This window comes from Balearica regulorum, chromosome 5 (genome assembly GCF_011004875.1).
Source record: "Balearica regulorum gibbericeps isolate bBalReg1 chromosome 5, bBalReg1.pri, whole genome shotgun sequence".
Classification (NCBI taxonomy): Eukaryota; Metazoa; Chordata; class Aves; order Gruiformes; family Gruidae; genus Balearica; species Balearica regulorum.
In genome coordinates, this window is record NC_046188.1 from 11,253,903 (window position 1) to 11,279,271 (window position 25,369).

The 25,369-nt window shown below is 38.9% G+C and overlaps 1 protein-coding gene across 3 annotated transcripts in view; it reads right to left on the reverse strand.

Moving 5' to 3' along the window:
* The window catches only part of ASPG (asparaginase), a 47,368-nt gene that overhangs the window by 8,415 nt on the left and 13,584 nt on the right, over positions 1-25,369 (reverse strand). For all 3 annotated transcript variants that reach the window (XM_075753439.1, XM_075753438.1, XM_075753440.1), the window contains exons 5-13: positions 24,563-24,646; positions 23,367-23,493; positions 16,577-16,689; positions 14,910-15,095; positions 11,973-12,086; positions 8,831-8,950; positions 7,642-7,737; positions 6,587-6,750; positions 136-222 (exon numbers count right to left, since the gene is read on the reverse strand). In XM_075753439.1, coding sequence (XP_075609554.1) covers positions 136-222; positions 6,587-6,750; positions 7,642-7,737; positions 8,831-8,950; positions 11,973-12,086; positions 14,910-15,095; positions 16,577-16,689; positions 23,367-23,493; positions 24,563-24,646 — 1,091 coding nt within the window. The remainder of the gene's footprint in view (positions 1-135; positions 223-6,586; positions 6,751-7,641; positions 7,738-8,830; positions 8,951-11,972; positions 12,087-14,909; positions 15,096-16,576; positions 16,690-23,366; positions 23,494-24,562; positions 24,647-25,369) is intronic.

Below are 25,369 nucleotides of genomic sequence, written 5' to 3' on the forward strand. Positions count from 1 at the left end.
AAGTTGCGTGATGTGCCAGGGACACAACTGTTTCTTGGAAGTTGTCTACACTGTTCTCCATTCTGAGGGTCTCTTCTGAAAACCCATTCCCCTCCGTCCCAATTTCAGGGCCACCTCACCTTTTATCACGTTTACCTGCAGAGTAATGTTCCAATGTTCTCCAAGTCATGGCTTGCGAGGTGCGCTCCCGTTTCTCGTAACAAATTAATCACTTCTATGTGCCTTTATGAAAGGAATAGAAAAAACAGAGAAAGTATCTTGACTGGTAGGGTTTTTTTGGTAAATCCAACATTACTCATATACACAGTCAGTAAAAGTTCTTATATGAAATTCGCCACCATCACAGCACCAATGAATCTTCTTCAAGGTGACAGATGTAGTAAACAGATCTGCCCTCCCTATCAAAAAATCATTCACATACTAAGCTCATGGAAGTGTTAAGTTCAGCTCTGAAAATGAGATGCATCCCTTTCTCTTCAAAGAATTTTTATTTTCTTTACCTTAGCGCTAGCTTAATTTAACACTTCAAATATTAGTGATTGAAATACACGCAAATAGTGAGGACAGTTATTACTTAGCATCATTCCTTTATTTTACAGAATACAATGCCCATATATACTGGTCTTAAATAAAACATGTCTTGCAGATAAGCAATGAATCTTTAGGTTAATGTAGAGGCTAATCAGGATTTTAGGGCTTCAAAATTGTGGTAAGTATTTTTACGAACCTCCCACAAAAGCACAAATTTTCCTAACCCCCTCCTCCCAGTACCTTTATTATTTATTTCTGCCTAGAGTCTTTAGGAGGTCTTACTTGTCCTTTCCTTTGAGACAAACAGACAAATAGATATTTAAGCACTACCAGCCAACTCCTATACCTTAGTCAGATGCTTGAGAAAGTCTATGGAAAAGGCCAGTCTCTAAAGGCACTGACATGGGTAGAAAATAACATGACAGATGAAAAACATGCAAAATACATTTTTCACAAGTGACCTAGTGAAAAGTTTAGAACTAGGTTCCAAAAGGAAGTGACAACATGATCCTCTGCTAAACAAATGATCCGGTTCACAAATCCAAACACATGCTCCAGAAAGAGCATGATGACACCAGTAGATCAGGAATAGTTTCATAGTTCCTCTTTTAAGTAAGTTGCTATACCATAACACTTCAAAATTATGAGTTAGGCATATAATTGTAACAGGAAATACATGGGCTTTCCTAACCCATTACCTTAAAACTCATCTGTATTAATTAAAAATAAAAAATAAGCTCACATACATGTTCTGCCTAATCCCTTGCATTTTCTTGGAGGTAGCCATGGACCTTTCCACTGGAATAAACTGCTTATTTAATCCCTCTGCTTCTTTTTAGGAAAATCCATCTTGAATGAGAAGTTACTTTACAGTTATCCATATTAAGCCTATGTACACTTATATGATTCATATAAGATCTTAATTTATAAACTAAACAAAGAACTGTACAGATGCTATAGGAATCATTTTGCTTTTCCAAACATAGGTTATTTAACCTACCAGACAGATTTATTTGAATTGTACTTTGTCTTAACTGACAGCCAAAAAAAAATATTTTTCTTTGTTTCATGTCAAAGCATTGTTGGAACAGCACATTCCACAAGTTTGTTCAGTTATCTAAAATATTTTCTCAGGTGGGTCCCTTACGACATGGCTAGTCATCCACAAGCATCTCCTTGAGCCAGCAAATAATGGCACAGCTTCCTATTTTTCGATCTGTGGTGAAGAACGAATTCTACATGTATGAAATTCTTAGTTCAGTCTTAAGCAGAACAGTAATTAGCTAAAAAGAAATTTGACCTAAAACAGATTAAAGTAGAACATGTTTGTTCACTCAAGCTCACATTGGGTACAGAACAGAACATGGGGAGTGTCTGCTTACTCTCCAACAACTGCCCTGGAGTATTCCTCATTTCCCACCTTATACTCAAAATCACAGCATGAAAGTAGCACTTTTTAAAATAGAAGCTATGCTATGGCACAGCACTAAAAGGCAGAAAAGCACGTAATGTTGTGTGGTATCTTCCCTCAATGTGCTCCCCCTTATGAAGTCCGTATCTCTGGATTCCAGCAAAGAGCCAGGCTTTTCTTTTCCCCTGCTGTAACTATTTACTCCTCGCTGGTAGCAAGATTCCCTCCAGAAAGCACTTCATGTCCCACCTACGCCACACAGCCATTACTACACTAAGTGGGACTCTATAAGTCTTTGATACAATTAGACAGATTTGGGGGCATTTACCCCACGTTTAATACAGCAAATTTAAATGAGGAAAAAAAGTGGTTTGAAATAAAATAAATCTTTAAGCATTGAAACTAACAATGTTTACAATAAATGCTTACAATAAATAGAAGTACAATGTCCCAATGACTGGGAATCATGCAAAATCATGTTTCTTGGTATGGTGGGAAGAAGAGGACATGTATGCTACTGCTTGTTAAGTGAAGGGTAAGGGAGAGGAAGAATAGGGACAAATAGTAACGTGCAACTTAAAAGTGTTAGATTTAGTACTATGACTATGAAGAGCAGATCCATCCAAGAAAGCAAACAGACCATCTCACATATTCCCATCACTCAACATGAAAACTATGTGGGAGGAAAGTCACACTACAGCTTGTTCCTACTTGCACCCAAATGGTATCTACATTCTGCAGAAACTGAAGCCCTGTCCTGAGTACCACTTCTGCTATCTTGTACCTAGTGCAAGAATGTTATTCATATTTCAAGAGGCTGGCTGTGAATTTTCTGGTACTGTTATGTCTTAGGCACATGAGAGGTATTTGTCTTTAGAAGTTGTTTCTTTAAGTGCTGCTCTCCTGCGGCTTTACAAAAGCCTCACAAGGGTCACAGTTTAGCTGATCTGAAGTTGAGCGGATGTCATGAGCTATGAACTTCTTGGGAATGGTTCAAATGTGATTCCTGTTCTAAGGTGACAGCACAAAACCAAGAGCAGAGCAACTGCTGGACAATGAAAGTTCAAGGTGTAGAGGGAAGGCCAACACCACCACGTTAGCCTGGGGTGCACAGCTGCTTGTCCAGGCTAGCCCCACCTGGTAAGCAAAACCATGAGGAGCTATTGTCACCTGTGGTCTGGTCCTGACTCTCCCTTTTCTTAGTGCACCCTGTTACCAAACTGTGATTCTTGGTCAGACATAGGCTATAGAAACAATGCTATTTTGCATATCTTACTTAAGTTAGCCTTTTGATACTACCACTGTCATTCATCCGCTCTCCAAAGAAAAAGCCAAATAGACAAAAAGTGTTTCTATTGTCTTGTCCCTGCTAGATTCCATTATTGGTAACACTGGAGATAAAAACCCCAATGTATAGGCATATTTTAATGGATCAATAACAAAATAAACGATTCAGTGTGGTCTTCAGCATTCTCTGCTATGAGTAAAGTTTGAGTTCCAGATAAAGACATCCGAAGTTTTACCAATTCGCAAGGGCTCTGGACTCACAGCAATCAAGGTGCCGTACAGTACATATCATCTTAGGCCTTGACTTGGCAGACACTTATTAAAAGTGAATCAACTTCAAAAGGGATGAATCACACATGTGAAATTAACACGCATGTAAGAGTTTGCAGGATTGGGGCCTTAGGGTGCACACCTTCCACCAACTCTCTTTAAAGAAATGCAGGTGTAATGTATATCCAAACTTGACTGGCTTCATTCTTTTTAATGCTTGCTCCCCTAGCAACTGGAATGGTTATGGCAGGATCAGCTTAGTTTCACTTGTTCGGTTTTCTGCATGCTATTGGTGGGAATTTTATGGTCAAATACTGTAAGGACAGGCTTCGGTGCGCTTCTGGAGTCAGTGGCGGTTAGATTTTCACTCTGCTTTAGATTTCCTGAAGTAATGTAAATGTAACCTTGCAAAATATCAAGTATTTAAATTCATATTTACGTGGGAGGTAATTTTACTGCCTCTAATCTGATGTTCTCACAGCGCTGTATGAGCAACTCCCTATTTTCAACCTTTTACCACTGCTCTACAAGTAAATGGAAATACTTTTACTACACAAAATATACACAATTTTTATTCAAGACATTTTCCTGCTTAGAGAGTTTTTGTTATTAAAAAAATATTATTCTATTGTTTTGAAAATGAATTATCCCTTGAGGGTACTCTAAGAAATTAAAGGAATGCTACTAATTTTGATATGTCAAGCAACTGGCCTAAATTAACAGTGGTCTGTTTAGCTTCATGCATAAAGTCAATGAGACTGCACGCAAATTGCAGAGTTACAAATGAAAAAGCGGAAATGCAGTAGTTTATTTCTTATTTAGAAAGGGACTCCACATTTTACCATCTAAAGAAACAAAGAAAGAATCACTTAAAGTAAAAAAATTTAAGAGACTGTCATTGATACAGATCAAGTTTCTGGTCTACCAGCTGACAGTGTTATGTTAAGAAGCTTTTAACAACAGACATAACTCCTGATCATCGTTACAAATTATTAAATGGAAAAGAGAAATCAGTCATCATTATATAGGTTTGCATGCTAGGTTAAAAGGCAAGCCACTGAGAAATGTGACATAAAAACCTGGAAGAAAGCTATTTTTAATATGAGTGGATAGTGCACTACAGTTAAATTCCAATTAAACAAATATTAATTATCAGAAAATGGGATTAAGCTGATACAATAGTCAGTAAAATTGATAAAGTTACAATATTAAACATTTAAAGCATTGACTGCTTGTTAAGATCAGTTTTCCCCCTTCCCTCTCTGCGACTTTGTACACTGCATCAGGATAATGTCTTCACTTTCAGCACGCAACTGTTTAATAAATAGAATTTAAATATTTCTGTAGCAGAAATCTTTTTAGTGGGTATCGAATTATGCACACATACAGCTGTCTGATCTTTACCATTCTCCTTTATATGCTTATCAGCGTGAAATGCAGTGTGAGTACACAGCAGATCATAAATACACATTTATGAGTTTAGTTCTAAGTCAACTCTTCCTCTCATTCCAACAGTAGAAACAAAAAGAGAAACTGAAAATAGTTATGGTGCAGTTTCCTTTTACAATTCCCTGTATCAAAATGGGTGTGCAGTTTTAAAGAGCTTAAGACTCATAGTAGGAGTCTAATATAGGAGTGGCAATGCTAAGGAATCCAAACAACAAGCTCATGTGAAATTCCTCAGGCAGTAGATGGGTGCGGTAAAAAACGTAGCTGCCTGATTTGCAGGAACATCTAATGGTATCTAATGCTTTAGCATTTTCTCACATTGGACCAGAGCCACCTCTATTCAACTGCAAGGTTATTTGTTTGATTTGCTGTTGGGCTTGTTTTCGCTTTAAGACTTTAAGGGTTTGCCACTGAAGGGCTTATATATTCATGAGATAAAGCAGCAACTACAAAGCCATAGGGGACCATGTAGTAGGTACAGCAATAGCACAGTGTGGCCACACAGGACTTCAAGTCTCAAGTTAATAGAGCCTGCTGAGTTTTCTACATCTGGTCTTTGAGACAGAAAAAGCCTTTAAGTTATTCCTGTAGCCAATGCAAAACCAGGACTGTCAGACCTCCCAGGGAGCTAACTCCAGCCTGATGGACCAGGTAAACTTGTCAACAGTAGAAAGCTGTAGGAATATTTGGGGACAGACATCCATGAAGACCACGAAAATTCTATCACTCCAAGCTCCTTTACAGAAAAAAGTCGTCTCTCCTGCCATCATAGAGACTGAATATGAGATAAGGAGCTGAAAGTGGATCAAAGAAACAAGAAGAGATTAGGGCATGCAGCTTCTAACATGTTGGAAGATCAATGGCTCTATGAATCCCCAGGCTATATAAATTAATTGTTTTAAAATTAAATGTTGATAACTGATAACTTTTATATTCTGTGCTATGGACATTCCTTAGGACTATACAACATGGAAAATATCAGTAAATCGCATGTCCGTGACTACCATTCAAGAACTTCTGACACCCAGAACAAGAGGAAGAGGAAATCCACAAAGCAGGCAGAGCCATGCAGCCATCCTGTATAATGATGAGTGGGTGGAAGGGAAAAATAAAAAAACCCCTGTCACCCAGCAAGAGATTCAGGAAAGCACTGGGGAAAGGGAAAGATTAAAACATGTCAACCTACCTGTATATTTTATGCCAATTGAAACAGTCATGTCTTGATGAGAAAGGGGAGGGCAGAAAGAAAACTAACAGCCTGTAGTCCTGCACTCTCACTTCTGACAGTCAAAGCACTGATTAGTTTGGCTCTGGTTTATAAGGAAGCCTCATAAGAAACAGTGGAGTCCTGAAGTCACGGACAAAGTCTTGGCAGGAAGGCAGCAAAAAGTTACATTATGCTAAAATTCTGCATGCATACCAAGTTGTTTGCTTTCATTTCATATTATCTTAAAAAATCTTTTAATCTAGGCTAGTCTCATCCTTTGAAATGAAGCTGGTTTGTGTTATTTTAACTGCTGTCGGTTATACATGACTACTGAGGCAAAACAAGACGAAAACACAGGGATGGACATTAAATCCAAAATGATAGAAGGTTTATAAGCTTTACATAGAGCGGTGTATAAATTATTTTGTTACCTGAACTTGATTGCATTCATCAGTGGGGTAGATCCATATCTGTCTCTAGCATAAACAGTTGCGCCAGATGTCAACAGATACTCAACTAATGGTAAATGCCCTTCAGAGGCTGCAATATGAAGTGGAGTTCGACCATCGTAGTCTCCACAGCTCAAGTTTCCACCCTACAAAAGGACAGATCCTTCGCATGCTAAAAAGATAATGGCTGCGCATTAAGTTGTTGGTACACAGTAGATGCATACACCACATTTTAATTCTGCCACCAAAATGTTAAGCTTGTCAAACTTACTTAAAGTTTATCTTGTAGTGTTGTTTTAGCATCAATAAAGATATTTATTCCACCTTCTGCATGTTCCCCCCCTCTACACTTATTTTCATTACAGCCCCTTCATATATGCTTTTCATTGCAGGACACCACACAGCAGCTTAGTGCCTGTGGTCTGCTAATTTTACTTGTCTTAGTTTATTGTTATTTTCAAGATATATTTTTCCTTTCTCGAGGCCCATTACCAAAGTCTCAAGAGTAGGGTAAACCAAGGCAAAGAGAAAAAAGAAAAAGTGTAGAAGATGATACAGGGAAATGCCTGTTTCTTTTTTGCAGCTATAACCCAAGCCAGAGCTATGGGGAGAGCCAAAAATCCTGAATTAGCTCTGCACTGTGTTTTACTTAAATATAATTTTCAAGTTCTTTTTTTTTCATCATGACAGATTTACATCCAAAAGCTGGGTAATATGAATATACATAAAGTTAAGCGAAAGAAAGCAGCACAAACCATTTTAAAGTGTTCCAAAGTTAGCAGATAAGAACTTGCATTTTAATCTACCTGTATTTTCACAGTTCAAAAGAAAATGTAAACAGCTGAGAACCAGATAGGGGAAAGAACATACCAGTTTTGAAAGGCAAAGACTGAGGAGCCTAGAAATGAACTGTATTAATCAAAGCACCTTGATTCTAAGACTTAGGTAGTTGCTTCCCAGTGAGCATAACTTCCTCCCATCATTTATAGCTCTACTTAAAAATTCATGTTTTGTACAAACTGTTAATTTTACATTACCATTTCTGCTATGGCTCTTAGTGCGTCTATGTCACCCAGTTTAGCTGCAGCGCAAGCCAGAGGTGGAATTAATGCGTCTCTTACAGCTTCTAACTCCTAATAAACAAATACAGTTAAACATTTAATATCAGTGTCACCTCTAATATGATTGATGTCCAAGTCATAAAAACACTGCCTTTGCTTTCATGTAAAGTTTCCAAATCAGTCATTTGGTTATTTAAAAATGGTAGCATTTAGTTCTTGGAAGGAAAGAAGTCTCATGTTTATTTTACATTTTGTTGGTCTCACATCCATGAAGATTTATATCCCTCCCTGGCAACACTACAATTGCCTGATATCCATATATACCATTTAAAGTGCACACACTAATTACTGTCTCTGTACCGCCATAGTTACACATCAGTACAGTAAAAGAAACAGTGCTAGTAGGAGTTGGAAAAGACCATATAGTCCAGTCTCCTCAAGACTGGATCAACTTTCTTCATGTGATTCCCCAGATATTTGTATAACCTGCACTTCCAAACCTCCGCTGACAAGCCCCATAGGCCCCCCTAAATATCCTCCCATTTCTCACACTTATTAAAGAACCATACATTCAGTACTCATTAGCTACTAAAAATCCCATCTTCCCTGAAACCAAGGCAAGAGAAAAGCAAATACTTGTATCTTACAGCCAATACTATATTTTCTGATTTTCCAGTTGGGAGGGACTAATATTCAACACCACAAATTATACTTGCGCAGTACTTTCTTAGTATCAGCCTTCTATGACCGCATGTACAATTAAGCTGGTTTACCCGTTATTATTTGGATTGCTCCAAACTGTCAATACATTTGACCACAAAAATACAAAGCACTTTTTCATATCATTGATACCCTGAATTACAGCAACTGTCTGAGGCTTGTTATTGCAACCAGCCAGCCAAGAAAATAAACTCAAGATGGGGCTACAAAGAGGGAAAAAAAAAGTTAATATGTTTTAAATTAGAAACATTTTAATGTTATGCTTGTCATTGTGTCCTTTCTCCGTAACCCAACCAGTTAGCTGGGTCACTCAGTACTAAAAAAATAATATAAAAGCTCCAATGTTCCATTTTTCTTTCAGCTTTGCTGTTCATCTTTAAGCTAGGTTCATTTAACTGAGTTTACAGCTTTATATTAGTTCAATTTTAAATATTCAAGTATATACCTCCTTGCTGCTGATACTTAGAGATTTGGCAATCACTTGAATAAACTTGCTATCTCTCAGAGAGATCTTGGCTCCTGTGGGTACAACAGTCATTTCTCCTCTTAGATTCTCACTCAGCATCTGAAAAGCAGGCAATCAAACCCTTTGTTAGCAGAAGAAAAATATGGTAGTAGTCTAATAAAAAAACCTTAGGATCAAGTTAGAAAATTGTTTGGCGGAATTATGGAAACTAATTGAATGCAGACAAAAGATTAAAGAAATAGTTACTGTCCCATGAAGACTGCAAGTTTAAAAAGACAAAGGAGAAAAAAAAAAAAAAAAAAGAGAGACAGGCAAATAAAACTTTCTTCCAAAGCAAAGAAACCAAAATAAGCACATAACAAAGCACCCCAATTTTTAGAGTATGCAGACAAAAGTTCCCTAGTGGAGTAAGCTCCAGCCTACTTAAAAACACAAAGATAGTGAGTAATTAGCAGAGTGAGGCTGAAGACCAGAATATTCTGAAATGCAGCCTTTTGCCTACTCCTACACAGACTGTGTACATAGGCCTCAAAACACAGCCCAGTGCTGCCTGTGGACCGTCATGTATTTCAATGGATTTTCAAATGGCTCCATTAGCCCTGATTTTGTTAAAATTTGGCCACAGAGCCAGCTTTGAATGCAGAGGGTCTACGGTAGTACTAGTCATTCAATATTAAAGCAGACGTTTAACAGTTTGCAGGATGGGTGCATCCAATACAACCAGGGAAAAAACCCCAACAAAACCAAACAAACCCCCCAAAAGGTTAGCCGATTCATGTGTAGAAAGTGCTTGAACATGGCAATAAAGAGATGAAAATACTCCATAAGACAGGTTCTGGGAAATCTGGAGAATAGAGAGAGAAGCTGGTCGTTAAGAAAAAGCAACTGGTTTCCTCAATTCTGACAATTTTACATACTGGCACTCTTTCACGAAAGGTTGCTGATGCAGCTATAAAGCACGTGGTTATTTCAATTAGAATTTTAAAAAGCAGGATTGTGAAAGTTTGCAAGAAACAGATGTGATGTTGGAAGGAGGAATGCCCCAGGTTTACTTATGTCTAGGCATGCCCTTTATTTAAAAAAAAAAAAACCAACTCTAAACGCTGACAGCACTGTAGCTGTCTGCTGGAAGACTCCCATATACATGTAACTCAGAGGATACCAACTGCTTTGGCGCACTTTTAGAGTTTGACAGGTTGAGATCATTGCTTTGCAAAGGTAACCCTAGCAATTGGCACCTGTGCTAAATGCACCCAGTGCAAAGCCCTACGTGCCTTACTCAGTCCTACCAGCTCTGCAGTCATTTGCATGTGTCTGGGGGCACATTCCTTGCTTCTTCGTGTTGAAAGAGAATCCTAAAATAACCACGCCAGCTTCAGGAGAGCTTCCGTCTCTTGGGATACTATTGTTTGGTGATATGTTTAGCTGAAGATATTGCCACAGACAACATATTTCCAGGCTTTCTTCTTCTCCTGGTCTCTACCACTCATTCCTGCCCAGGCAATGCAGTATGCTGCTCCTTTAGCTGTGCCAACACAATTGTTTGTGGGTCTGTACGATGAGTCAAATGAGGAAACCAATCCTGCTTAACTCAAAGAAATTGCAAAAGTTATTTTGTTTTTCAAACCATATAAAGGAGCTCCCAGCATCACCACACAAAAACTGTGTAGCACATTCTGAAGGGCACATGAAGATGCAGGACTACCTTATGCCAGTAGTACCTAAAACATCCTATCACCAAGTCCTCACCTGAGTAAGTCAGCTATCTCACCTCAGCAAACTGGATCTCAAATTAAGTTTTAACTCACACACCTAGGCAGGAAGCCAGCTGGGAAAGTTTCTCCTGTCCCAGGTCAAATAATCATCTGTGCAAGAAGATTAAAGTCTGCATTAAAAAAACAGGCTAGTATATGTATGTTACAGGGTCAGTGAGTGTACCAAAGGGGCATCCGTGAAGAGCCTGGGTTTCTAAAGTGTGTGTACACAAACACATGCAATACCAGTACTCTTCACACAGCATTATGTCGCCTGTCAAGCATGTTCTTGCACAGAATATGTTCTTGCCACCCTCTCTGAAGAAACACATAGCTCCTCCTCCTCATTTTTCAGAGCCAGGGCTTTAGCAAACAACTGAAAAGCTCAGAGTCTGAAACTGTTTCTAAGCATGGTAAGTGGTACTTCCAGCCACCCCACTCATGATCACAGGTATCCAAATATGTTTGTCTCAAGAGCTGCTACTGATTGGAAGATAGTGAGCATGAAATAATGAACAAATTTGTTTCAGTTTTTATTAAAACAAAACACCATCATAAGATACACATGTGCATGCAGTCCTTAAGTCTAGAGAGTGACTCATCATGATGTCATCTCCCCAAGTGTCAGGATTATGATTTCACGGCATACAAGCACAGAAACACATGCATTCCTGCAGACTGTTGCTCCCCTATCTAATGCAGAGCTATATTTTCCTTTTATAAAAGAAAGATGATATATCAACTATGTAATTTGAGGAAAAAAGCCTTAATTAACATTAATGAACGATAAGAACATTGTTAAAGGGCTTATGATTTTAAAATCACAACTGGTTCTTAGAATAATCCTCTATTTTTTATGTATTTATAAAGTGTATCTCCTCCTAGAGAAATAAAATCTAACACTATAATGAGTAATGCTGTATAGGAAGAGGCTGTAGGCAATATTTATTTTTAGAATTAGCTTTGTGTGAATGAGTCTTGGATGAAATCTATACCACACTAAGATCAATGACAAGATCTTCGCTGACTTCAGTAGGGTTGGGATACTCTCATGTGAATTTCCACATATGGGTTTTTATTACAGAAATGTCCACGGTAAACTACTACCCTTTAAAGATAGCATTTTTATGGCTTGGTCACTGTCTTCACCTGACTTATGCAGAGAATTCTTTTCTCTCCCAATCTACATACATTCATTTGCCTAACAGTATTTTCCCTAAGAAAAAAAAAAACCACATGATGGCATTACGGCTGAGGAACCAATCACTTTTAAATGCAAGAGAGAAGCTCAAGGCATTCAGCTAAGCAGAAGTTAGTACAGTATATGAGAAAATTAAAGCCTTTCAAGGTCACACTGAAATATTTACCTGCCTTTTCTCCTCCCAGCTAAGCCTACTCTTGCTGAGCGTGTACGACAGTTTAGTTAGGGCTGCCTCTGGTGTCATATCACCTCCAGGAATTACTCCAACATCAGCGAGAGTCTGTATAAAAAGGAATAATGATTCCAATTAGCATAGCATTCAGAAATACCTGCGTGTACAGAAAATGTACGTGAATGATGAGTAGCTACACAGAAGACAGTATGCAGCCGTGCCTCCACTCTCTTGCTCCTCCTACTGCCACTGTAATTTTTGTAATTTTAGTTATCAAATACCAAGCAAATACTAGAGCCAGCTGAATAAAGATGACTTTCACTTTAAATTCCTTTTCATGCAATAACATTGAAGAATTCAACTAAATGCTTGCCACGGTCACTTACTATGCTAAAAGGGAAAGGTTACAGGTCTGTATCAGCTATCTGCAGAGTTGTCAAATTCCCTTTATTGAAAAGCTGCATTTATTCTGTTTTAACCCAGTGGCATTTTGAACATTGCCAAGTAGGCTGTTCTCACACAGACATATTTACCATTCTTTTATGGGGCATTGCTTTGGATGAATTCCAGCACTACAGTGTGCTCACAGCAGGAGGGTTTTCAGATCCTTTCAGGCTGTGCTAGCAGTGTATGATTTAGAACATACAACTAAAATATGTAATTTACACTGTTCTGACAAGAACAACTAAAAAAGATGACCTTTTCAACTCATCTGTTTGGTAGGTAAAAAGAAAAAAAAAATCTGAACCAAAGCAAAAAGCAGAAAGATCATTGCTATGGTCAGCAAGCCCCATAAGTGTGCAGTGAGCAAGATGATGAAGACAAAGGAGATTTCAGATCTCTTGTGACTAAATTGTGCCTGGGCAAACACTCAGCTTCTCCAAACCACAGACCATCATCTTTGTCACAATGTGATGCCTCACAGTTAAGCATCTTGCAGTAGGTTCTTTACACTGTATTTTACTTTTAAATACCTTGTATAAAAACTTCAGGTTTGAAACTTGTTGTGGCTTAACTAATATTTTTATCAAGATACAGAGCCTTGATCAGCTCATTAACCACCTCCAAGAGCCCCAGACTAACATTTTAAAAAGTCCCATGGGAAAACATATACAGAGAAGGTGAGAAATACTTTCTGTACTGCAGAGCTAGCCAAAGAACAGTTAGGGCTTTTTCATCAGGTTTGAGAAAGAGGAGGAGGAAGGGATTTCCCAGCTTCCTTCCTATACCTAAAGTCCCCTCAATTATAAGTTTCTACTGTGTAGAACTTGAGGCCAGACATTCAGTTAATTAAAACAAACACTTCAAGGGAAACTAGGGACTCAGCTGACCCACCTGGCTAGCTTGAATGAGTAAAAAATGGCCTAGCCATATGCAAAGACCTGTGAAAGATTTTATTTAAAGAAAAATCAGAGTAAAGTTAACATTACAGCAACTTTCCAGCATTCACCCATGATAGTTCCTCCATTGAGCAGTTCTTTATGAAAAGGAGAAGGCAATGAAAGGACACGCATGAAGTAATTTTGTAGGGCTTGGCTCTGTCAGTGTTCTCCTTAAAAGATGCCAAGAAAACAGGGCAGCTTCATCAGTGGATGCTGAAGCAACATCATACATGCACCATATACAAAGTGGAAGCCAGAAGTAAACACATTTCCACACAGCTGAAACAACCACACAGCCATTCGCTCCTGCTTCCTCTTCCCCCAGCTCTATATGCTGGGCATGATGCCATATGGTACGGAATATCCCTTTGGTCATTGCAGTCAGCTGTCCCGGCTGTGTCCCCTCCCAACTCCTTGTGCACTCCCAGCCTACTCACTGCTGGGGTGCGGTGAGGAACAGAAAAGGCCTTGGCTCTGTGTAAGCACTGCTCAGCAGTAACTAAAACATCCCTGTGTTATCAACACTGCTTTCAGGTGAAGAGGTGGAAAGGAACTCCTACAACCTCCTTTTCTTTCTCCTCAAAACAGACTTTGTTCTTGAAGCAAATATAATCTAAAGCTGTGTCAAAACCAATGTTAAAAGAAGCAGGTTTCAGCACCAGACTAGAGTATCTAAGTTTGCCTTACAGTCAATGAAGAGGCTGGCTCTGGCAGACGGGTGGTTGCTCCCAGCAAAACCAGGTGTCTAAAACAGGGGGATGAGTCACCCCCTGGCAGTGCTTCTTGACTATTTAATGGCTAGCCTTTTTATAAAGGCCAGTTAAACCAGCTTCCTTCACACTACCACATGCAACACGTACTCCTATATGGCTTTGAGCTCTTACTAGTCTCAGTGATGTCATGTCTCAATACACAATTGAGAAACTCACTATAAAATATTAACTGAATATTAACAGTATCTGCACGAACTCTGCTTTAAGCTAGCCTCCATGGGTTAAACACAGCTGATTTCCATTCTGCAAGACAGATGCTTCCTTCCATACTGTTCTCCAATCTCTCACTGGATTCAGTTGTACTTCCAGTCAAATAAAAAACTGGGATTTGGAATATTACTTGGATTTGCAGGCTTTGTTGATGTTCTTACATTGTAGCTAAGTAACTGCTAGCCTATCAAATACTACTTTATTTGATCATCTGACCTCTAAGCTAGCTTCTAGCTCAGTGGAATCCCTTTGGGAGAGATACTACCAATCTAATGCAAGGTATCCTGGAGTGCTGCACGGATCAGGAGCAAGCAATCACTAATTTGGGATTTGAGCTGACTATTTCAACCATTCAGACTAGGAGTAACAGGATCTTGTTTGCAGATACATATTTACATGCTTCCAGCTAAGATTTTTCAGATATAATTATTTTATGAGCAATCTCTTTTATCTTATTAATAAATCTGGTTGTATACATTGGGACTACTAGAAGTATACGATCAAGCTGTATCAGGGCGATGTTCCTTTGACATAGCAGCAGTCTGAAATCATTGCACAATCCTTACCTGCCCTGTTGCATAGACTGTTTTAACAGACCCTCGTAAGCACTGGGTACAGTTTAGAATCACTACTTTCCGTTCAGCCGCTTTCTTCAGTTCTTTCAGCAAGTCTTCTCTGTTGTTTGGGGCATTACCACTTCCATAAGTTTCAAGTACAATGCCCTCAATTGGAGGCTGAAGAAATGCTTTTACCTATTTAGAAACGAGACAGGGAAGGAAGACAAAAGGTGTGTTTAAGTCACGTTAAGATTTTCATGTATGGCACAGAGTTTTTAAAAATAGTCTATTCCTGTTATATCTTACAGGCTCTCACACCTTACAGTCTTCTCATGCCCTTATGTGCTCCCCATTTATAATAACTGAGACTGTAAAGCTTTAAAAAGATGAGATTTTCACTCTTTAGCTTCCTTTAAAATTCCTAGAGGGATAGATTTTAAAATAAACTATTTTCTACAGTCATGACCTCAGCGTGAAAAAGGATGCCATTGTTCAAGTGCCATTAACAGGCTATACTGTTGCACCATGGCGGAACAAAAAGGTAGATTTACACCTATGAAATAAATGTAGAATTATTAATTGAGATTAGAACCCCCACCCCTGCCCAGACTTGTTACTTTAGCAAAGAGTTTTGTTAACAAATGTCTGTCTAAGAAAGAAAGTGTCTCACTTTTCAGGAAAGAACATTCTAACGAAACTCAGAGTTTAACGCAAAAAACAATTGATTTAACTCAAGGCAGAGAAAAAAAAGGAGGCAGTAATACATTCTAGGCCAGTTGTTAATGAGGTAGCTATTGTGGATCACTGTAAGAGAATGCCCAAAGTCCTCTTCCTAGAAAGATGCATTTTAAATAACCTAGATATTTCCTTGCTGATCACATATGCTAAATGCAATACACTGTAAGCCCCCATGAGGCTAACTATGCAGTTGGAATTTTATTGTAAATATACCACCCCTCTGCCTTTCCATCTGTTCATATTCACCTAAAAAGAATGGTAATATAATTGAGGAGTGCTGCTTAAACTACTGGATTCAATTTAAGATGGCAACAGCCACAAAAGACCTGTCAATTTAATGGAACTTGTATTAGACAAAAATTTAAAGACAAATCTACCTAAAATCACAGTTCTGCAAAATAATTTCTAAAGACAAAAAAAATCCCATTTCTCATTTTCAGCTCTGTATGAATGCTGAGGGTCATGTTAACTCTCAGTGTGAGACAAAATGAACCTTAAAAAACAAGCATGAGTTGTAGAAATAGTCACGCTCCCCTCCACCCACCAAATTGTGTATTCTTTGACAAGATACCTATTAATACGCCTCAGTATGCAGCAAGAGAGCATTTCCATGGTCACTGTAGCCTGCATCTGTCTAGAAAAGCACACGACCTATTTATGAGCCCTGATAAGAAATTAATTCTAAGTTTCAGAGCCCAGGTGGTTTAAACAAAAGATATTTGAAAAGCTTTTATCAATAGTTTATAGCATATGAAAATAGACTTTGAATGCTCTGATATTCAACATTTATCAAAAAAACATTTATCAGAAGAAGATCCTTTTCCTTCCCTCCAAAACCCCAACCACTGCTACAACAATGCAGCAGCCCTACTTCAGCTAAGTTATCAAGTATTTAAGCATCACTTCACCCACTTCCAAAATGAAGTGGTGACACTTACAGCAGCAGCGGTGATTCCTGGGAAGATTCGCAGAAGCCCAACATTCCTGTTCATATTGGTGTGAACTTGAAATTTCTTTTTGGTATTGGCTCTCCACACCGTTTCCCAGTTTACTGTTAAAGAGAAATGGCTTTTTAAATTTAATATTAAGACATAATATTAAGTACACTTGTAGCACTTCCTACTTACAACATTGTCTTTAAAACTGTTTCTTATGTAGGAGATTCATGAAAGAATTTTTGAAAAGAGGAAATGAAGGCCCATAGCAGCTGATCTAAAACACCTTATTTATTAGGTGTCACAAAATGTGTCTTCAAGGCCACATCCAGGTCAGCCTCAACTGTGTTATATTTTAGCTTTAATTCCAAAATAGTCTAGATTCCAAGACAAATTAGTATTACTGGACAATATTTCTAAGTTAGTGCCCTTCAAGGAGATATTTAACATGTATACTTCAATTCAATAGCATTTTATAGCAAAGACTTCCCAAATGGATATTTTAGTTCAATGACCATTAGTGAACTGGATGATCTCTCAGACACAAAGCCGCATACCTCTACTACAACCTCTTCAAAAGACAAGTCTGATCGCTATGAAAAGCATCTGAGTACTAGACCCGATGGCTTCACGATGTTGACCATGTCCTGTTAGTGCCAACTCTCCCAGTTCAGAGTGCTCAGAAAGCCTCAACCAGGAGAGCAGTGTGCAGGTGTAGCATAGGTGAGATATTTACTTGTCACGCACTGACCTGAACTTTGTTGTTATGTAGTTGGCCTGATACCAGCCTGGATTCATGTTTAGAAAACAGACCTTCATCTTCCCAGACATAAGAGATGACAAATGCAGTTACTGTTGCCGCTAATCACCTCCAGAGTTTATTAGGTAGTTACTAACGATTAAATAAAATAGCAAGGATTCAATTAACTCCGATTATGCATTTAGAGCCAGAAGCCAGCTGTTTAACTAATAGTTTGTTTGTGTTGCATTATTAGAAGCCAAGTCATGCATTATTGATTTCAAAATTTTACTACTTCAGTATCGGAGTGCGGTGTTTGTAGCACTGATGGGTCCTACAAGGCAGTGGAAGAGGTTTAACAAACAGCAGCCAACAGCTCAGAGCGTCATGCTTCACTGAAAGTAGACCATGCCATAAAGTTACCCGTTTCCCCATCCTGATTTAAGCTTTTTAGATTTTGGAGAAACTCCCAAGCAGCAAGACAGATAAAAGATCTGCGTACATAATACTGACTTGCTCTCAGCCATGTGGAGAGTTACTCACACCAATTACTGTTGCAATCTCTTGCAATCAGCAGGCAGCCATTTGCAAGAAAATTCAGAGTACATTTAAGCGCCTCCATTGAAGCCTACTCTATTGCCCCATTACCGGGGATACTAAAAACTACGCAATCCATTAAGTCAGGACAGAAAATAGCAGTCGCCTATAAGATTTTACAAACTTCCCCTTCGTGACATGGTGCCCTGTCAGCAACTGGAGCGTCTGTATGTTCTTGCTAAAGAAATACTGTAAGTTGTTAAACAGGTCACAAGCAGTTGGCTTGGCATCATGTTTGTCCAACCAGCCACACTTCAGCGCGTGGATTCCTAATGCCCTGGGAATGGGAGAATAGAAATATAGACCATTGCTATAGTTTCTTTCTTTGTGCTGACCAGCACGGTTCTGAAACCACCTGGCTGGATTTAGTAGTTAGCTAAGCAGCTCTCAAAGGCCTCCATGAGCCTTCCAGAGTAAGTTAGAGACCTGCAGGAGGTACACGGGTGAGTGCAGAAAGCCATGCTTTTGTTCTGCTTGAGGTTCGTAGGCCCAGCTAACCACGTTCACACATAAGCACTGTGCTTTAAGAAGCAGCAGTGTTTAGCAATAAATCCAGTCCTTTCAACTTTCTAACACACAGATTAATTCTTTAAAAGCAGCCTCCTCTATAAGAAAGGAAAGCAATAAAATCATATCAGAGCTTTCTTTCCTTTATCCTCCATAAGCTATGAGTCCCTGCCAAAACTTCACAAATGCATACTACTAAGTTTGGCCACTTTTAGCATCCCTAATGCCTGTAACGAACTTGACGAATGAACTGAGGAAACCTGCCTTGGCATGGATCTCTAAGACGTTGCCAGAAGTAGAAGACCAAGGAGAGAGATCAGAGGATAGGTTCAGAAATCAGACCTATACCAGGCCTATACCTGTACTCTTGGAGTACGCTCTACCAAATAACATAGCATCTTCGAGATAAATGTAATGCATTCAGACATAGTACAGTGATGTAATTCCAAACTACATTAAAAAAAAAAAAAAAGAACTAAAGATTATCCCTGAGTTAACATTCTCTTGGTCATGAACCTCGTCAGGCTACATAACACGCTCAGCACTGCAGACTCACAGATGTCAGTTTTCCATTAGACAAACGAGTCTAAAAAGCAGAACAAAAGGCAAGTGTGATGCAAGAGCTAAAGATAAATATACATAAAAGCCTGACTTCATCTCAGATTTATTCAGTACTGTTGTAAGCAAGGCAGAGCGCCATGCAGGGGAAACAAAATTTAGAACACACCCTTTGCATCCTCCATCTCGAAAATTATATCTCCATAAGGGAAGAATTACATAGCTAAGGTCAAGCATCTTCATTGTACTGAAGAAACCAGCTGTCTTGCAGCCTATAGTGATACCACAGAAATAATCTTTTTGTTAAAAAATTTAAAAAAAAATTAAAAAATCTTAGGAATCACAACAGTTCTTAAGTAAGAAACTCATATACGAGCAGGTAAAGTACAAAAAGCTGTATATATTGGTGTTCTTAACAGTTTTTTATCCTATGGATAAGAGTGACTAATTAGGGATATTCCGTTTGGCACAACATGGAAAACAGCAACCTGTTCTGACTTGGATAGCCTGCACTTGTAAAGAGTTTAACTGATGTAGTGTACTGCATTATGTAGATATGGCTACAAAGCTGAGGAACAAACATAAGCTAGCTACTGGTCTTGCACACAGGAAGAAAGCTTTTAAAGAGATGTACATAAAATAAAGAGGTACTGGCTATTTATATACTGTATCCAAAATGGCTTGGAATAGAAAAGATTGCATTATTCAAGACATTAAGGTATTTTGTTTATTCTTCTAAACAAAACCATCACATAAACAATGCTCTGCCAGCAACTTCCAATCTCCCCCTCCCTACTAAACACTACTGCTTTTAAAATACAGCTCAAAAATACATCCTTATCTTATTCAGCTTTATTCAAACGCACACACAGAACTATGGTGACAGGGTTAGTACAGAAAAAACATCAACCTGACTTAAAAATTTAATAAAAAAAGAGAAGCAGCTCTAAACAGTCTAGAAAGCAGCCAAAACCCCCTTTTTTAAACAGCGCCTATGCCACAATGCAGGTTTCAACTTATAATGGGAGAGCAGCAACTAAGAGCGACACCTCCCTTAGGAGTGGTGACTGAACTGCGAGTTATGAAATCAAACAAGAAATACAGCTTTTCGTGATTGCAGAGCTCCAGACAAACAGCAACGCTTTCTTCTCATCCTCTGCAGGGCTACGGGTGAGCCCTACCATTATATAAGCTGCCCTGGTGTTCATTACAATTCACGGCGGCAGCCAAGGGGTGGGGAGTGCAGGCCAACCTATGGGTGCAAATTCCTGAAGAAGGCAAACAAACATAGACCCCCTTTTTTGGCAGTTTGTTATAAAACAATTGACACACACCTTTTGAAATGAATATTTAAATTCAATGGTGGTGTTGCAAGAATCAACATGCCTACTTCCAAGGGAGGGAGGGGGACAACACCAAAAGCACTTCAGTGAAGAGACCTGGCATTTGCCTTAATACATAACTGACTTGGGCTTTTACTATAAAAAACAAGAACTGCCAACCAAGACGAAGACTTGGCCAGTGATGAATAGCTTCTCTCTAATGAGACTGGTGGGTAGATGAGCCCAAAATAGCCTTCAAACCTTCTGCTGCTGCTGCACCACATCTGCATGCACAGTCACACGGGCTCTGTTTGTCCCCTACACAAGTTATGTTTCTCATCATACGGTCCTGGACATGTGCACCACTCCCACAAGTTACATGCACGTGCGGTGAAGAAAGTCCAGCCACGGTAACAATGCAAGTTTTGTATTTGCTTCATTAGGACAATCAAGAACAGAGGAGAGCAATCAGTTATGAAATACACTGAGACTCTTTACACATTTCAAGTGAAACAGTCCTCCTTGTCTCTCGTTTTCAAAATATGGGAGAAATAAGACAACGTCTTTTATTTGATAAGTTTTAAGATTTTAGAATTCTTTTTGGACGATATTTCTATATTGTCCATTTCATACAGATATTTCTGATTCTGCTGCAAAAGTATTTCCCATTGGCACTGGTTTTCTTACACATCTCAGGAGCGGGCTAGAATTTTTCACTTCTTACAGGAGTTTCTTGTGCTAAATTGAAAGTCTTGAGGAAGCTGACACACTGGCTTGTCTAAAACCAGATAACAGCACTCTTAGGTGTTGCTAACACAGTTAAGGATCTGGCCAAGAACACAGCCAGTTGATGGGATCAGAAATCCACTGGGAGCCTCACCTGAAGAGGGAACAGGGTGAAAAATGGATAGCAAAAAAGAAGAGAGCTGCAGCTAGGGTAGGGAAGGGAAGAGGACTAAACTTCTCCCTCTCCTCTCTAGCTCTGAAGTAGATCATTGCTTTTATATGGTATGACTAGCCTTGAACAGCATGTCCTCTCCTCATTCCTGCGTATCAACCCATAATCTCATTGCGCTCCCAACTCCATCCATCCTGTCACCTCTACCCCTCTGCTTCTCTGGAACTTTTATTTCCAGCTTTGTTAGAGCAGGAAGCCTGAGGAAGAGTTTCTGCACGTGGCCTACTCCTCCTGGCATCCTCAGGCTGCTCTCCATGATGCTCAAGCAGCCAGAATCAGCCCCGTCTGCAGTCAGCCCTGTCTACAGGAGGATTAAGACATATTATACAAACCTGTTTGAAAAATAAAAAAGTTAAAAGATGCTAGATTTGTTTGGTTTGTTTTTAAAAGCCCAGATGGTTCCTTGTCTCAAGGAAAACTTCATACGAGGGTTGTACAAGCAAACTCAAGGGAGATAGCGATGTTTCAAACAATTACTTTAGACAAAATAAAGCAGTACTAGTAGATTGCCCATACTATAAACTATGTTTTTTCAAAATGAAACAATCCTTCAATACTGACACCATCGTCTTGGATAAATGATGCTATCCTAACTGGGTAATCAACTGAAACAAATAAAAATAGAGTCTATCACACCATCAGTTTTTAAATCAGAAATCCCCGCTGATGTCAAATGGGGCATTCCACTGAAAAGATAATGGAACCCAATATGGGTCAAGGGAAGTACTTAATAACGTTCTCATTTTTCTACTATAGACAAGGAATCACAAAACAGTTCATTCAAATCCAAGAGAGAAATAGCACGCAATTTGCAGCTTGATTTCATTATTGATCAGTCAGTAAACAAAATTTATTTATACCCTATTAGATGCAGTTCATAAAAACCCAAGAAAGAAGATTCTCCTCAATTTACTGCAACAATCAACTGACAGCATTTCTGTTGATTTCAGATACACCGTATTTGACAGAACGCAGTATTACAACAGTGGCAGACTCTCTACCTGAGATATGTCTTACAGACCAGTACAGCATTTTACAGGCTTCCTCAGTTTGTACCTGGCTGCTACAAACATAGCATTTTGATCCTGAAACTAAGTAACTCCCACTCATAAGGTGGAAGGGATAAGTTCATTTTTCCAAATTGCAGAATGCCTCTCTCTAGTAGTAGAAACCATTCAGAATCGCATGCTGCATGACACAGGGCTAGATCTCCTACTGCCACTAACGGCACCTGCCAAAAGAATTCAGAAACCCCCTCCTATTCCTGTTTTTTTGTAAGAATGGAGATTGTCACCAAGTCCTACCCATTTTTAATAAACCTACCCTATCCAAAAGCAGCTCACATAACATGTTATATTTTTTAAAACTGTCCTTTAGTACGTTTTTTGGCAACTCCTCATTTGACTAGACTCCAAACTCGTCTCTCTTCTCCCCTCTCCAAAGAAAGGGTATCATTTATCCAAGAACAGACATCAATGTGTTAATAACTTCGCAAATGGGTACTGAAATCTTCATGCTGTTTTTCCACTCCTTAAATACACACACAGAAATTATAGGGAGCATAAGTAAGTTTTGGGAAAAAAAAAAATCACACAGCACATACTCTAGGTCTGCTGTTTTCAGTGTGCTTGCAGTTTAGACGGGTCCTAAATATCCAGTAAAACATCTTACACAATGACATGCATCAAATAGGGAATCTGTTGAAGCTGCAAGTACTTTGCAATGACTCTTTTGCCTGATTTCGGAGCCCAGCATGGTCATTAATGAGATTAAACTCCTTGTTCTTTCAGTCCTCACTCCCTCATTTTTATCTTCAGAGCAAGCATTTTCATGACACAGGGGCAACATTCCCTCTGGTTAGTCTGGATCTTTAGTCAAAGTCAGTCTCGCTTACATCTATATTCAATAGATAAATGCAGTTGAGTTACAAATTCTCAGTCTTACTAATATTTAAACAGTTTCAGAGCAGATAAAGTGGAGTCAGGCTACAGGGCTTTCAAAGATATTTGAGTTTAAAAACAGCATTTCAACTACATAGGCACAGATTCTTTTCAGCTAGAGTTCTATTGCATGTGGCATAAATTACAAGGCTTAAGAGATGATGTTGCTTACTTGTAATATCAACCTCAGCATTTGCAAGTGGAGGCAGGTTAGGCGAGGAAAAGGCATTGAAACTCCCAGCATCCACCTTAGTCACCCTATTTCCCCTGTACAGTTTATTATAAAAATACAGGCACACCTGCAAGACAAGTAAAGAAACAGGTCTATGAATAAGCCAGTAATTAAAAGATTCAGTAGATAAATACTGTAGTCCATCCTTTATAAAGTGTTTTCTAAATCTTTAAAGCAACTCAGAGGCTAGTAGATGTTTACAACTCTCACCCTTTCAAAAAGAGTTGGCACATCTGTCACACATTGGTTTAAGAATCTAAGAACAAAACAAGAGCTAACTAGTTTCGTAATCCTCTCATGAGGCATAGTCTAGGAGACAGCAAATTTGCCTGAGTCCACTTCAGAGATAGAGGAAAGAAACAGTGTGGACTTTTTAATAAGTTCATCAGTTACATCTAAATTCAGTCTCCAAAACCGTAACAAAAGGCCTGGTGAAAATGAAGATAACTTTCAAAAGAGTTACTACATATAAATTAGGTTCCTTCTCAAGTCCCTTAAAGTTTGTCAATTGGAATTTGAAGGAAAAGAGATACCTTAAGGTTGTTATTAGTTATGAATGTCTTGGCCAGTCAGCTATTGCTGTTGTCTTACAAGCACTGGCTTTGGGAGTATGGCAGAAGTGAAACGAGGTGTAGCCTGACCAGTTTTCTTTCTGATTTTTGGACTGCACAGCACCAACATCTTTAAAGGCAGGGTGCTGAGACCATGGAGGTACTTCTATGCCCATTAGGTATATCATCCTTGACACTTCAGTCTTCAGGAATGACAGCTAGAAGACACTCCTATCAGTTCTAGAGAAACTTCAGAACTTCAAAATAATTTTCAGTTAAAAAAATTACTTACAAGTGTTACAGATCCCACATATTTTCAAGGGAACCTCTGATTTCAAGTCTGCTGCAAGCTATATTTCAAACTTGATAGTCTTTATAGATTGTATATGGGCAAAATGAGATACAACTCCTGAGAAAATGGCACATGGTTTGCCATGCAAGTGCCTGTTACCTCAGCAGAATCCATTTATCTTCCTGTTTAAGTGCAATTCCTTACTACCTACCGGATATTTTGAATATGTAAGTATGTGCCCTGGCTAGAGGGAGAAAAGCAGCTTCTGAAACGGTCTTCACAGGCAAACAGACCTCAGGAATCACGAACTGCCCAGCAAAGAGTAGTGCCCCCAGAAGGTTGGCTCGGCCGTCATTCTGCAACTCGTATATGGGCACCTGAAGAGCAGAGACTGAAATTACACCCTGTCCCTTATGCAAAGCCTACACAGCAGAAAAAAGAGTCCAACTTATGCAATACAAATACATGAATAATTTATGTAACAATGATTTATGACAAATAAAGTTTCCTTCTTCATCCAAACTATTTTAGACTGCACCAGATGGCAGGGTTTCCCTCTGTGCTTAACAGACTTTTATAATTTAAGGGCTTGAAAGCTAATATAGAGATGATTCCAGTGTGATTAAGCAGATTGAAAGACTGATTCAGGAAAAATATAAAAAATAGAAAGCAGGCATAGTTAAAGTGACAGAGCATGGGAGAAGTGATTGTACAGAGAAAAAGCAACAGCTTCAGATCATACAAAACTGCCACTGCAGGCTTCACAACAGCTCTCTTGCACCATCTTTCCTCATAGTATAGAAAAACTGAGCCAGCAGGTTATTACTGACAGAAAAGGACAAGATTAAAACCAGATATTTGGTCTGCTGAGTGATGACTTCTCGTGCCTTTTCAGATTGCCTCTTTACTAACAGAGAGTCAGAGCTCCCTTCAGCAATGGAAGAAAAAAAAAAAAATCACATGCTCCATTGCTAGACCATATGTCAGGCAGATCTCCAAGCAATAAAGTCAGAAAGAAAGTAAAACCTTGAATATGATGTATCACAACTAGACTGCCCCTTGTCAAGACAGCAAGTGGGATCCTACTCCTTCCTAGACTT